The sequence below is a fragment of the Lissotriton helveticus genome, chromosome 3_1, assembly GCF_964261635.1.
Source record: "Lissotriton helveticus chromosome 3_1, aLisHel1.1, whole genome shotgun sequence".
Lineage (NCBI taxonomy): Eukaryota > Metazoa > Chordata > Amphibia > Caudata > Salamandridae > Lissotriton > Lissotriton helveticus.
This window is the reverse complement of record NC_136061.1, coordinates 216,057,531-216,070,744: the sequence shown is the minus strand read 5'-3', so window position 1 is coordinate 216,070,744 and position 13,214 is coordinate 216,057,531. Positions and strand designations below refer to the sequence as shown.

The 13,214-nt window shown below is 41.5% G+C and overlaps 1 protein-coding gene across 1 annotated transcript in view; it reads left to right on the top strand.

Annotated features, from left to right (window-relative positions):
• MMP28 (matrix metallopeptidase 28) overlaps nucleotides 1–13,214 on the top strand; it is a 515,249-nt gene that overhangs the window by 373,326 nt on the left and 128,709 nt on the right. The window contains exon 6 of the mRNA XM_078679617.1: nucleotides 1,078–1,215. Within this exon, the coding sequence (XP_078535743.1) occupies nucleotides 1,078–1,215 (138 nt within the window). The remainder of the gene's footprint in view (nucleotides 1–1,077; nucleotides 1,216–13,214) is intronic.

Sequence of the window (13,214 nt, the reverse complement as noted above, 5' to 3'; positions counted from 1 at the left end):
AATACAGTGAAATGTGAGTGACATTCGTAGGACGTGATAGAGTATATTAGGTTCATGATGCTTTTTGGCAAATTAACTGACAGTGTGTGGAGAATGAGGCACAGTTCTGCAAGGCAAGGGGAGATGGGAGGCGCACAGCAGCATACAGATTAGATGAACTATGTTGCATTTTGACATGGATAGTAAAATGTATTGTTCACACACAGTGCAAGTAAAATGGTAGCAAATACATTGATGCAAATGGGAAACACGTGGTTTGTTATGCAAGAAGGTGCTGGTCTACTCTTTTGTTTCAAAATAAGGAGCAAGATGTTTATTAGTCACTGCTCTCTACGAGGCTCAGAAGACAAAGAAGCACCCTTAGGTGACTATCAGAGGATGTGCCAGGCAGAATATTTTAGTAAGACAAACAGCAGATAAGATGTGCTGTATGAATTCTGAGGGAGGGAAAGGCACGTACCTTAATACCCAGAGTGAGAGGGGAGGGTGATTGCAATAGTGGTAGCAGGTGGAAACGGATGTATGACGTTACAACGCATGCTTTTACCACGCATGCTGTTACAACGCAAGTATTACAACCCAAACCTTTACAACGCATAGCGCTTTGGGGTGCTGGATAGTGAATAGTTTAATTTACTATTCCAACTCCAGTCCCCGTGGACACTAGGGAAGGTGTTGGATAGTAAATTAAATCTATTCCCTATCCTAGAGCGCCCCCCAGCGCAATGCGTTGTAATGGTTTTCGTTGTAAAACCTGCGTTGTGAAAGCACTGCGTTGTAAAAGTTTCGTTGTAAAGGATGTTTCCTGGTGGAAACCTGTGACCATTGCAAGGAAGCTAGAGAGACGAGTGGGTTGTCGTGTAGCATGCTTAATCTGGGCACCTTAAATCCTGACCACAACGTGTACAGCTGTAAATTATGGGGTTACCAATTACTTGAAATGTATTTGAGGTTTTGGGAAGTAACCGCTTTGCTAGGGCTCATAGAAACGGACTATATTCGCTTATTGATCACTGTCTCTGTGATGGAAAACTTCACAATGGCCTGTTTGAAAAAGTTTTTTTTTTTTTGATGCAGGGAAGCCTCCCGGGGGCACGAGTGTTCAACTCCCTGGCAGCCAGTTGATGTTTTCCCATGAGTGGAGTGCAGATCCGAGTTCTACTACGAACAACCCGGGATCCTATTGCAAGTCCTACTTTGATGCCATTACAGTAGGCAAGTATACAATGTTGATCTTCCCCCTCGTATCTCTATACACATTTGTTTCTAGTATTTTAAGAGTGTACAACACCTATATTAATTGTGTATTAAATAGGGTTATTGCTAAGCTTCTTATACATCACTTAAATGTAATCCTTATTAATATAAAAACCTTATAATGGATGACTATGGATGCTGTGTTTCCCTACCATCAATGGAGTTATCCCTCCAAGGACCTCTGAGGACCAAGGATTGAATGTTAAGTGTCACTGAAATCAATCCGCACTAAAAGGGATTTTCCCCTCTTTGCTCAGAAAATTAGATTGTTGTGTTGGCTTTCAACGCAGCTTTCATATTGCCCTAATGTTAATTCTTTCAGAGAAAGCATATTATGGTTTTGGCAATGGGATTTAATCACATTCTCCTCTCTGAAGGTAAACTCTCTAAAGTGAGATTATTGCACTTGAACTGTGGATCATTTGCTCTGATATTGCCCTCTTGTACCCCATTAATGGAATTGTTTTATCATAGCTTCACATAATTATTTTTACACCCTGGCTCTTAATCTCTGCTTCTGCGGTGGACTATAGACTGCTTCTTTTCCTGTTGTAATACAGGACTTTGCACGTCTGTGCCATATATACATGACTAAATAATATCCAGTACACCCTCCTCCCCAGAGATAAGCGCCTCATGTCAAGTTGCCTTTTTTTCTGCCCAAAGGTGTACATTGGAAAGTGCTTCTGTCATGCTGAGATCATTCCTTATCCACAGTTCTCATTGATTGTCATCTGCTCTATTTCCATGTTCCTTCGCGTCTTTTAGCTTATGCTGCAGCACCCAAGCATAGAATACCACCAGTCATGGCAGCAGCTAATCCTCAAACTCTCCACTGCTGATGTTTTTGGGAATAGTAGTCACCTTTGCATGAACAGTAAGGGTGCATGATTCCAAAATATTGGATTCCTTCATTAGATAGAAGAGTCAGGGTGTGTATAGAGTTGGTATGGCCACAGAGCACAGTACCCTCCTAGCGAGTGAGGTGTTAGATTACATACTTGTGGCAGTTACCCTCACTAGAGGTGCAAACGTGCACTGAGGGCTCCAACCCCCTCCTGTTGATGTTTGCCAAAGTCCCATGTTTTTGCATTAGATCTCCCCCTTGACTCCTGCCTCTGCACTCCAGTTGGAACATTTTTCCTGTGGATATCAGGCAGCTGATGAAAAGAGGAACAGGACCCTGTAGTGTAGTTCCTATCTTCCCAATAGGCTCTGCGCATTGGAATAGTACCTACAGCAGTAAAGGCCTAGGCCAGACGTTAACTAGGTCTACTACTGTCGATACTAGACTTAATTTTTGGGTTTGCCAGCTAAGCTCAGAGTTCGCTAGAAACTTTCTCGAATGTTCAAGGAAGGATTAACTCCCCTGATTAGACAAGAAGGGATTTAGTTTCTGACAACCATAGAACATGACAACTTTGCTCTCCCCTAATCAAGAGTCAATCTCAAGAGTCGTGTGAGCACAAGGCAATTATTTTACTCAGTCAGTACGTGCATTCTTAGTCTCATCAGAATGTAGAGAAAAGGAAGAGACGGGCGTGTTCAATAAAAGATGTTATTTATTGATCAGTCTCTTTTCTCGTACAAGAGAAATGGATCGATATTATTGCAATACTTATTGTTAAGTAAAGTGCATACATTAGAAGCAATAGTATAAAATAATACTGTAAAAACATTGATATGGTTTCTGAGCCATATGATGTTTAAAATGATTAAAATATATTTACATACACATATACATTTGACTAAACGTACTCAACTGGTGTTTCTAAATACGCCTACCCCGTGTACCTGACCTAAGTCTAATGCGTGGGCGGGAATAGAAAGTTACAGTTTAAGTTAAGTTTGTTTTTGCCAAGTGAATAACTAAAGAATTCTCTGTGAGGGGTTATTCAGTTCTGTACCTGGAATTTAGGATGAATGAGGAATGGTATCTCTTTCTCTGCTCTTCCAGGCTGCCTGCGAGGGCTACCCGGAAGCGCCGGTGCTGGGTCTCTCGGCTTGAGATAGCAGCGCGTCTCTCAGCGCGTCAGGAAGGCGGGGCTGCTGCCAGCGGGGTCTGCTTCTGCTCTCGGCTTCGGCAAGTATGGCTGCTCCGTCTTGTCACCACGCGTGTGTTTGCATAGGGCAAGGTCGGCAATATTTATACCTTAAAGGTGCCGGGATTGACGTAAGGATGGACATAGGTACGTCAATAAAGATGTCATACGACTTGCTCGTTAGCACATTCTTTACTAAAGTTCTCTGTGAAATCAAAACAATGGCCGCACGGATTATCCAGGTTGTCATAGGTTTGATTTGTTATGAGAACGTCGTATGCCTTATCAGGGGCTGGAGGAATGTCGCTTGTCTAATTAGATCTCAAGCGTTATGACCTAATCAGATAACACGTTCCTGTGCCGTAGTGTGACTGCGTCAGATAACGGTATCTGCATCATGGGGGTTTTCTTGCCTCATGGGCTGACTGTTAGTTAACTAGCTAGGTAGTTTAACCAGAATAGGGTCAGGAATAGGGGGATCGATTCAGAACCTATAGAAATACACGACACCCACTCCACGCTAACTATGGTCATATCTACTAATCTATGCATAGTATAACATAGTACAACATACTATAGAGTATAGTGTATACCTTACCACCCCAAAATACATAAATGCATTTTGAAATTTTCAAATATACTGAAAAATTGCAGTCATATATATTGTATGCACTTAAGCTATGAATTAAATGCAAAAATAAGCAAGCATTTTATGCATTATTGTTTTTTGGTATATGAGAAATACACATGAAATGGCTCTTAATATGGCTATACAGAAAGAAAAGTCGAAACCATTTCATCACATAATATATTTTGTGAACATACCAGCGGGCAGCTAAAGTCTATATAAAGTCTATAAAGTATCTAAAAATAGAAATCTTAGTTCTCTAGGAATAGTTTTCTTACTTTAAGCAGAAGATCAGTGTCCCGGGGAAAAAATATATAGAAAAATATTTTAAGGGCTTGCTGAAAAAAGTTGCTGTCCGTGAACTGGATTGTAATTGTTCATGTGACTTTATTTTTAAAGTTGAAGGCCGAATTCAGGGAACGCCGTGTGCGAGTTTACTCAAAAGTCTCTATTTCTGTTCCGGAGAGAACATCATATCATTCAGGCTTTCGAAAAAACTGTCAACAGCTTCATGGGAAAGTTCCTCTAAGTCGGAAATAGGGGTAACCATGCATTCGTGCGCATGATTGTCTCCATTGACATTCTGATTTGCATTGCTGACAGAAGGTCGTACCTGTTCGATGCTGCTTTCATCTTGAACTTCACTACTCTTCAATCGTAGTGGTGAAGATTCCAGGAATGCCGTCATCAGAATTGGCAGCCTTTGAGGGCAGCACAGTGCGTGAACCTTGGTAGGAACCAACAGTGTATCTGCATCCACCGGCGCATCCGATTGTAGCGTCAGACAGGTGTCTAACACGCATTCTTCTCCGCATAGCAGACACCTTAGTACAGGTAAAACACACCTTTGCCACATTGGTCGAAATGATAGAAACCAAGTCATGTTTAGGTCTCTAAGCCGGGAGAGTCCCAGGATTTTTGATATCCGGTCCCGGTATCCAATGGCTAGGATCGTATCTTCCATTGTCGCGAGAGTTTGATCTGTGACATGGGTTGCCATAACGAAAAATAAGGACTAGGAATAGGATTCCTGCAATTAGTCCCAGGATCAGGGGAAGTCCGCCAAAAATCGAATGGACGAAATCTGGAAAAATACCCAGTATGGCTTTGAATGGTGTTAATGCCATCGAAAATACTGTCTTAAATACTTTTGAGACCCCAGTGGTATCAGAAATATTTAAGATTTCGCTAAGGATTTCCGCGAAATGTACGGGGGAATTAGTTGATAATAATGTATGTATCTCTGCAGTCGTCCTTGCGACTTGTAGATCATACGTTTCTTTAGATGACGTGAGCCTTGTAGGCGTCTGAAGAAGCACTGTTTTCATTCTGCTTAAAGTATCTATTCGAATAGAAGTAATTTTCAAATTGGGCCATGCCCTTGCCTCCCTGTCTGGAAAGGAGCTGGGGAATAAAGAACGTCCACAGCACTTGACCTTCGCCGTCGTAGTGACGAGATAAGGAGTCCCGGGCATAAGACTACAACATCTGCGGTCTACAATAAGAATGTAACTCCCATTATAGAGTCTTTGAAAGAATGGTTCTATTTCAGTTGCAGGTGCGCCTTGCTGGTGACATGAAAGGTTGTATGAATTCCCTTCACAGGCTCCGTGCAAACTAATACCGTTACACAGAAGCGTGCCGCTTAGTGACATAGCACAATTGTTGCCACTAAGAAACACTTTCTGTCCTTTATTACTGACACATGCATGTGAATAGGGCAGGTTCCAAGTTGTTTTAAGGTACCCCTTTCCCAATTTCTCGTACATGCCAGCCTGTATATATTTTTGGCAGTATTGAAACCTGAAGGTTGAGATTGGAATATTTATGATTCCGTGGATTATCCATTCACTGACAGGTCGTTCTGACATTGTCATTGGTAATCTTTCTAGTTTTTCAATGCTCAAGATTGTATAATCAGCACCCTTCTGCGCCATACCGATTTGTCTATCAGTAAGGTTAAAGATTTGGAATAGTGACGTTGTGTTGATTAAACGCCAAGGCACGTAGCCTGAACGCAGATTTTGTAACGTCCAGCCAAGCTGTACAATAGAACGCAATTGTGACTGACCATGTTGTAATAACAGTAAGTCTTGCGATAATATATCGATTGCTGAAGACACAATGCTGTCCAATGAAAAAATTCTGGAGGACAGAGTCATTAACCCATTGTCCACTACAGAAAGTGATTTTTCCAAATTAATACGATCAATTTCACGTATTCTCTCTGCTGTCTCAATTTGAGTAACCTTCCAGGCCTCATTGTATGCTGCATATACAGAGGCTGCTATGAAACGCTTATGACGCTGTTTGCGTGGTCCCAGTATGAAATCACGCAAGTCAGCACCATCAGTAAGTAAAGTTAGGTGTTGCTTAATTTCAGACAGTGTGGAAGTTTGTAGCCATTGAAGGCATAATTTGCCCACACTGTAGGTTGTTATTATCCCTGGGTGATGTCTTTGGGGATATCTAGGGTCTGGCCTGGTCATTTTGAAACCCTGTGTTTTATTCAGGAATCTATCTTGACAGTTATTTGTATCCGTGGGCCAGATTAACCATTGTTTCCAATCAGGATGTGTTCTGTTTTGGTTAAGTATATGGTTTATGTCTATTTCTTCATCTGTTTCAGAGCTATTGCTAAACATTGTTGGCTTTGGAATAGACAGGTTATTTAAATCTTTGATTTTGGCTAAGCCAAGACAGGTGGTTTGTTGAACAGTGTCATTTAAAAATATCATTTGTTCTGGGATCATGCAGGCTCTAAACAAAGCTTCTAAACCCTGTACTTGCCATTCTTTTGTACCCCAAACACTTTTCAAATCAACATTTTTGTCCCAATAATCAAATCCAAAAGTATTCATTTTTTCAAAGAACGAATCAGAATAAATCAATTTTGTGTTGGTTATCATGGTTTTCATCCCTGTCTTGTTTGACAATTTGTAATAAAATGTTTCAGCATTAGTTATGTTAAAACCTGAAAAATATGAATATTTGTCATAAACGGTTCTAGAGCTCCCTTTTGGAGGTGTAGCACAATGTTCCCATTGATTATAATTTAAAACATTTCTAGGTTGTGCAGATTTATGCAAGAAATGATTACCATAATGGTTATAGCAATACATACTATCATAATTTGTAGAACCCTGCAAATAATCATGTTTTGTAAATTTAGCAGACATTACTAAGTCAGACATCATATTATTTATACTTTCAAAGTCCCAATCATCAGCAAATGAGTTTGGTTTTGCAAAATCACTCAAGGAGATCTTGATTTGGTGTGGATATTTCAGGATCTCGACCGGACCATAAATTTCATAGTCAGTGTTGTCCCAGGCTACCCCACCAGGTATTGGAATTGCTGTGAAGTTGGCTGAAGAAAGTTCTGAAGAAAGTTCTCGTTTCTTGACGTGTGAAGATGTGTGTGGTTTGAGGACCAAGTTGATGTTCTGACTTGCTGTGTCCATTTTAGCATATTTTCCCTCAATGAAGCGTCCCAAAGTAAATACCATGATGAGCCAAAGTATGAGGATAAATGCACCAAAACCCACCCAAAATTCAATCCATGGAGAAACCAGATATGTTTCTTTCAGTTGTTTCAAAAGTTCCTTAGCTTTGTCTTTAAAGGATTTTGATGATGGCTGTGTCTTTTGTTCACTGAAGCCGTCAGAGGAATCATCGAAGTTGATGAAGTAACCAGATGCAGTTCTGTCAATTGTTCCAATTGGTTCAGGATTTTTGTTTTTTTGCATTTTCACTTGGTACTTCAGTATAGATTGGTGTCTCTCTGCTAAATGTCTTTATTTGGGTTTTCAGAGGTCTTAGTTCTATTGCATTGTTGCATAGTCCTCGTTGTTCTTCTGTAGGCGTTTCGAATGTGATGAGCCTCTTTGATAGGACCTCTGTACTGGTAGCAAACCTTGGTGTTCTGCTACTTATTGGGAGTCCACTTGGCCTACTGTTTGTTATCGGCCACATGTTGTGGTTTTACCAGGTCGATGGATACAACTCGGTTCTCCTTTTTTCCAGCAAGTGGCGGTAGTACAACTGATCTTGTCCCGTTGACAGACAAGACAGGAACTGCTTTTCTGTAAGAAGGCCCAAATTCCTTCTTTACCGCGATCTTCTCCCTGACTAGATCCCCGACTTTTGGAATCCAGACAGGTCTTGCTGGGACAGGTGGTGAATCTTCAGTGGTCGTTGGCTGTTGTTTCAACTGTATGTTGCTCAGGTCTTTTCTTGTTTTGTTTAAGTCCTGCAAAATAGCCAAACGGTCTTTGACATCAAAGGTTTTTTCTATTACCACTGAAGTCTGACTATCAAGGTCAGAGATCAGCATCCTAGTTCCGAATAATAATTCGTACGGACTGAATCCCTTCAGAGAATTTCTTGGCAAGTTATTTAGACTACGTTGGACACTTATTAGATGTTTGACCCACCCAGCTCCCGAACCTAATATCCTTTCTATTATAGATTGCTTTCTGCCTTGGTTTTTTCTTTACACCGTCCCATACCCTCAGGAAGGAAGTGAGAAGATTCCCGCTGGGCTGTGCTCATTTGGCCATGTTTCCCCCCCAGGCTGGTTTGCTTGAGTGAAAGAAATGGTCGAACGTAGCATGCTCTTAGCGTATATGCCATTTAGACTCGCAAATCTTGTATAATAGTCCGGACGTCAGCCAAGTGCTGGTGATCTACATTATAAGTGGAAACTAGCCTGTATATGTTAATCGCAAGCCATTCTTTTTGCTGGTAATATTATCTGCCTTGATACGACGAGGTATTAAACTGCTTCTCTCCCCACTGCGATCTCTGTTGCAGTTTGGGCAGTTTTTTACAAACATGGTGTAGTGCAGGCTCATGCCTGGCCACCAGTACCGTGATTGTAATTCTTCCAGAGAATCTTTTAATTTAAGGTGTCTGTGACCCTCGCCCATGTGTGCGTCTGCGATTAACAAGTTTCTCCTGTCCATGTTTGGAATCACTCTATCCCCCACTCCAGGGATTCGAGCAAAAGGGACGGAGTTTGCATCGATTATGTATGTATAATTGAGTGGATAGTTGATCGGTAACGCTGAGCAGTCGCCTTTCGATGACGTTTTCACCGCCAGCAATGTTTCACCGTCAATGTATTTTAATGTACGCTTTTTTCGATCTACGGGAGCCGGTTTACTGGCTGCCGCTGCGGCTGTTTCAGCCAATGAATTCCCTACAACGTGAACGCCATCACGCTGGTGACTCAGTGAGTGTGTCACGTGAGTCTTTGGTAGTTCTTTTTTCAAAAGAGCTACTTGTTCCCAGAGCAGTCTCTGCTTTATTGGTGCATCTGTGTCATCTTTGTAACCGTTCTGAATCCATGTCTGCAAATCCTTGTTATATGCTTTGACGCAGTAATATGAATCTGACACTATAAGTGTCGGGAATTCGCGATCCGCATTATCTAGCGCCAATTTCAAAGCTATTATTTCAGTTTGTAGTTCTGAATTAGTTTCTACTGAGTGTGATTTTGTTAATAGAGGTTTTAGTTTACCTCCGCGCCACACTTCTTTTGTAATCTCACATGTGGGATTGTATGCATGTTCTCCCCAAACGGAGGGTTGAGCATGTCCGTCTGTATAGATTACACAGGCGTAATGTCGTAGAGGCAGAATGTCGATTGGCAGAGGATACGTCTTTTCATATTTTAGATTTTTCAATTCTTCTAATTCTGGATCAAAGTAGTAGTATACTTTGTCCGTTGTGATTGAATTCACCCATTGTATCCATTCCGGATTCAATGTTGTTGTTGGTAAATTACACGGTGTTGTTAGTGCCTCGAAGGCTGATTCAGCTGTTCTGACTGTGATATGTCTACCGTCAGCTATGTCTTTTTCTCTAGCTATTGCGGTTTGAACTGCTTGAACAATTTTTCCTTTGTTGCTGAATCTCTGTTCAGCTTTTGTGTACAAGTGTGATTTTAACTGGACTTTGTGAGGAGGAGAATCCTCATCCCATCCTACATGATTTTTATATAAAGCAGGTGCTAAGGCCACTGCCCACTTTCTAGCAAGTGTATATTTTTTATGAATCGGTATTTGATTCGAGAAGGCAGGCATAATTACTTCTTCGCCATGAGGGCACTCCCTGACAAACTCTGGTGGCCAGTCTTTTTCAGCTAGAAGGATGTCATAGCCTTTGGAGAGGTTATCCCAAAATAGTCCCCTAATTTTCCTAGTCTTATCTCCCTCTATACGTAATGTTATCTCGTATATTTTGTGGGGCTTGCTAACTCTGGTATCTGCAGTTTCCACTTGAAGGTATTCATTCGTGTCCACTGTCTCCAGATGATTCATAAGGACTTTGCGAGCTATGCTCACCTCTGCTGCGCTGTCTAGCATTGTCTGAGCCCACTCTCCGTTTTTCAGTTGTGTCCTCAGTATTCTCGGCATTGTTAACTACCTTGATACTGGCTACCTTCTTTTTTGGAATTTGTGATTTCTTTTTCAGTTGAGCAGGTTCCTTGTCTTTGGACTTGGCGTGCTCTTCTGATCGTCCTCTTCTTTCCGATTTCTGCGAGGAATTCTGAAAAGATTGAGAGGGACGTGTATCAATGTCTTGATATCTATCAGGTTTTTTAATATTATCCCTATTTCTAAGGTTATATCTATTCCCAGAGGGGTCACTCTGGGGTGACCTTTGTCTCGGGTTTGGAGATTTCTCTCTTCGCCTAGGAGACCTTCCTCTGGACTGGAATTTCTTTTCTTTAGGATTGGATTGTTTATTTCCATCCCAGTTCTTTTTTGGTGAATTATTATTATTAAAAAATATTTTTTCTGGACTTGTAGTCAGTTGCGGTTTTACTGGTATTCCACCTAGACTATCTCTGCCTAGTTCTTCATAGGATTTTTCTATGATTCTGGCAATTTCAGCTGGTTGGTCTGCTATGTCTGTCTCTTTTAACCTCTGGCGGATCGCCACGTTCGCTGCTTCACCTTTTATGTTGGCTAATAATATAGCCGAGACCTGCTTGAAGTCTTTCAGTAGTTTCATACCAAGAGTTAAAGCAGGTTCTGGACCGTATTCATCTTGAATTTGTTTTAGCACATCTGGTATTACCGAAATGGATGGAACACCGTGCGTTTTTGTATAGATGGAAGCAAAGACTGTACCCCAAGTGTCACAGTCCTCAATGTGTGGTGCGATTCCCATTGGGAGACATATAGTCAGAATCCTGTGTTTTTCCAGCGGGGTGGTGTCAGGAAACACCGCCTCTATTTGGGTAATTTTCTGTGCCAACCAGAATGGTATCTGTTCCCGTTTAGCTGGAACTTTACCTAGGCAGGATTGGATGTTCTGTGGTGTAATTTTATTTGTGTTCCCCTGGTGAGGGGTCAGCTGTGGAAGTTTAATCGCTGGCTGAATTGTTGAAGTCCGCATTACATACTGAACTAATTGTCTGTGAATTTTTAGTAGTTGTTTTAGCTGTATTAACAGCTCTGCTGCAGGCATTCTTTCGATGTCTGGATGTGGTGTGTATCCGGCTAAGACCGGCCACGTTGCTCCTGGTCTTCCTAAAGGACCGAGCCTTGTAATGTGATTGTTATGTATTAGGGCGCCATCAAATAAGAGCAAATGCTCTTGGAATTTGAGTGGTACTTCCACCTCCTCGAAAGGAGTGTACGTTTCAGGAGGTTCCTCTACTTTGTAATAGTGAAAGTACTTTGTTACAGCATTTGCTGCTGGAAAATGTATCCATGTATAGTATACCTCTGTCTGCCGATATTCGTGTGCCTCAATTACGAATATGACTGTGCCACCTCTAGGTGTCAGTCCATTTTCTATAAGTTTTAAGGTTATAGATCTCCTTTTAATGACCGGAATGAGTATTATATCCGCGTCTGCTGCTTGCATGGTAGCATCAGCATCTGCTATTTCAGTAGCTAATCTAATTGCCTCTCTTTCTCCATCACTGTCTCCCATTTTACTGACAGGATGGTATTATTTTTGTTTGCAGATCAGGTTTCTTATGGAAACAGAGATTAGATGCACAATATTCTGGAACTGTTTTATCCTTCAACGTTGACTAGACCAAGAACCATACATAGGAGTTCCCTCCTGCGAGGTTTTGGAGGATATAATAACCTTTCACCCACTCCAGACGTCTTTGGAGTATTTGGGAAAAGGGGTCTGAGTGAGAAAGCACGACTGAGTTACTCTAAATGTCTTACGTTAGTTTTATCGCCCTTTCCAAACGCGTTGGGCGCCATGTAGTGTAGTTCCTATCTTCCCAATAGGCTCTGCGCATTGGAATAGTACCTACAGCAGTAAAGGCCTAGGCCAGACGTTAACTAGGTCTACTACTGTCGATACTAGACTTAATTTTTGGGTTTGCCAGCTAAGCTCAGAGTTCGCTAGAAACTTTCTCGAATGTTCAAGGAAGGATTAACTCCCCTGATTAGACAAGAAGGGATTTAGTTTCTGACAACCATAGAACATGACAACTTTGCTCTCCCCTAATCAAGAGTCAATCTCAAGAGTCGTGTGAGCACAAGGCAATTATTTTACTCAGTCAGTACGTGCATTCTTAGTCTCATCAGAATGTAGAGAAAAGGAAGAGACGGGCGTGTTCAATAAAAGATGTTATTTATTGATCAGTCTCTTTTCTCGTACAAGAGAAATGGATCGATATTATTGCAATACTTATTGTTAAGTAAAGTGCATACATTAGAAGCAATAGTATAAAATAATACTGTAAAAACATTGATATGGTTTCTGAGCCATATGATGTTTAAAATGATTAAAATATATTTACATACACATATACATTTGACTAAACGTACTCAACTGGTGTTTCTAAATACGCCTACCCCGTGTACCTGACCTAAGTCTAATGCGTGGGCGGGAATAGAAAGTTACAGTTTAAGTTAAGTTTGTTTTTGCCAAGTGAATAACTAAAGAATTCTCTGTGAGGGGTTATTCAGTTCTGTACCTGGAATTTAGGATGAATGAGGAATGGTATCTCTTTCTCTGCTCTCGATATTCCAGGCTGCCTGCGAGGGCTACCCGGAAGCGCCGGTGCTGGGTCTCTCGGCTTGAGATAGCAGCGCGTCTCTCAGCGCGTCAGGAAGGCGGGGCTGCTGCCAGCGGGGTCTGCTTCTGCTCTCGGCTTCGGCAAGTATGGCTGCTCCGTCTTGTCACCACGCGTGTGTTTGCATAGGGCAAGGTCGGCAATATTTATACCTTAAAGGTGCCGGGATTGACGTAAGGATGGACATAGGTACGTCAATAAAGATGTCATACGACTTGCTCGTTAG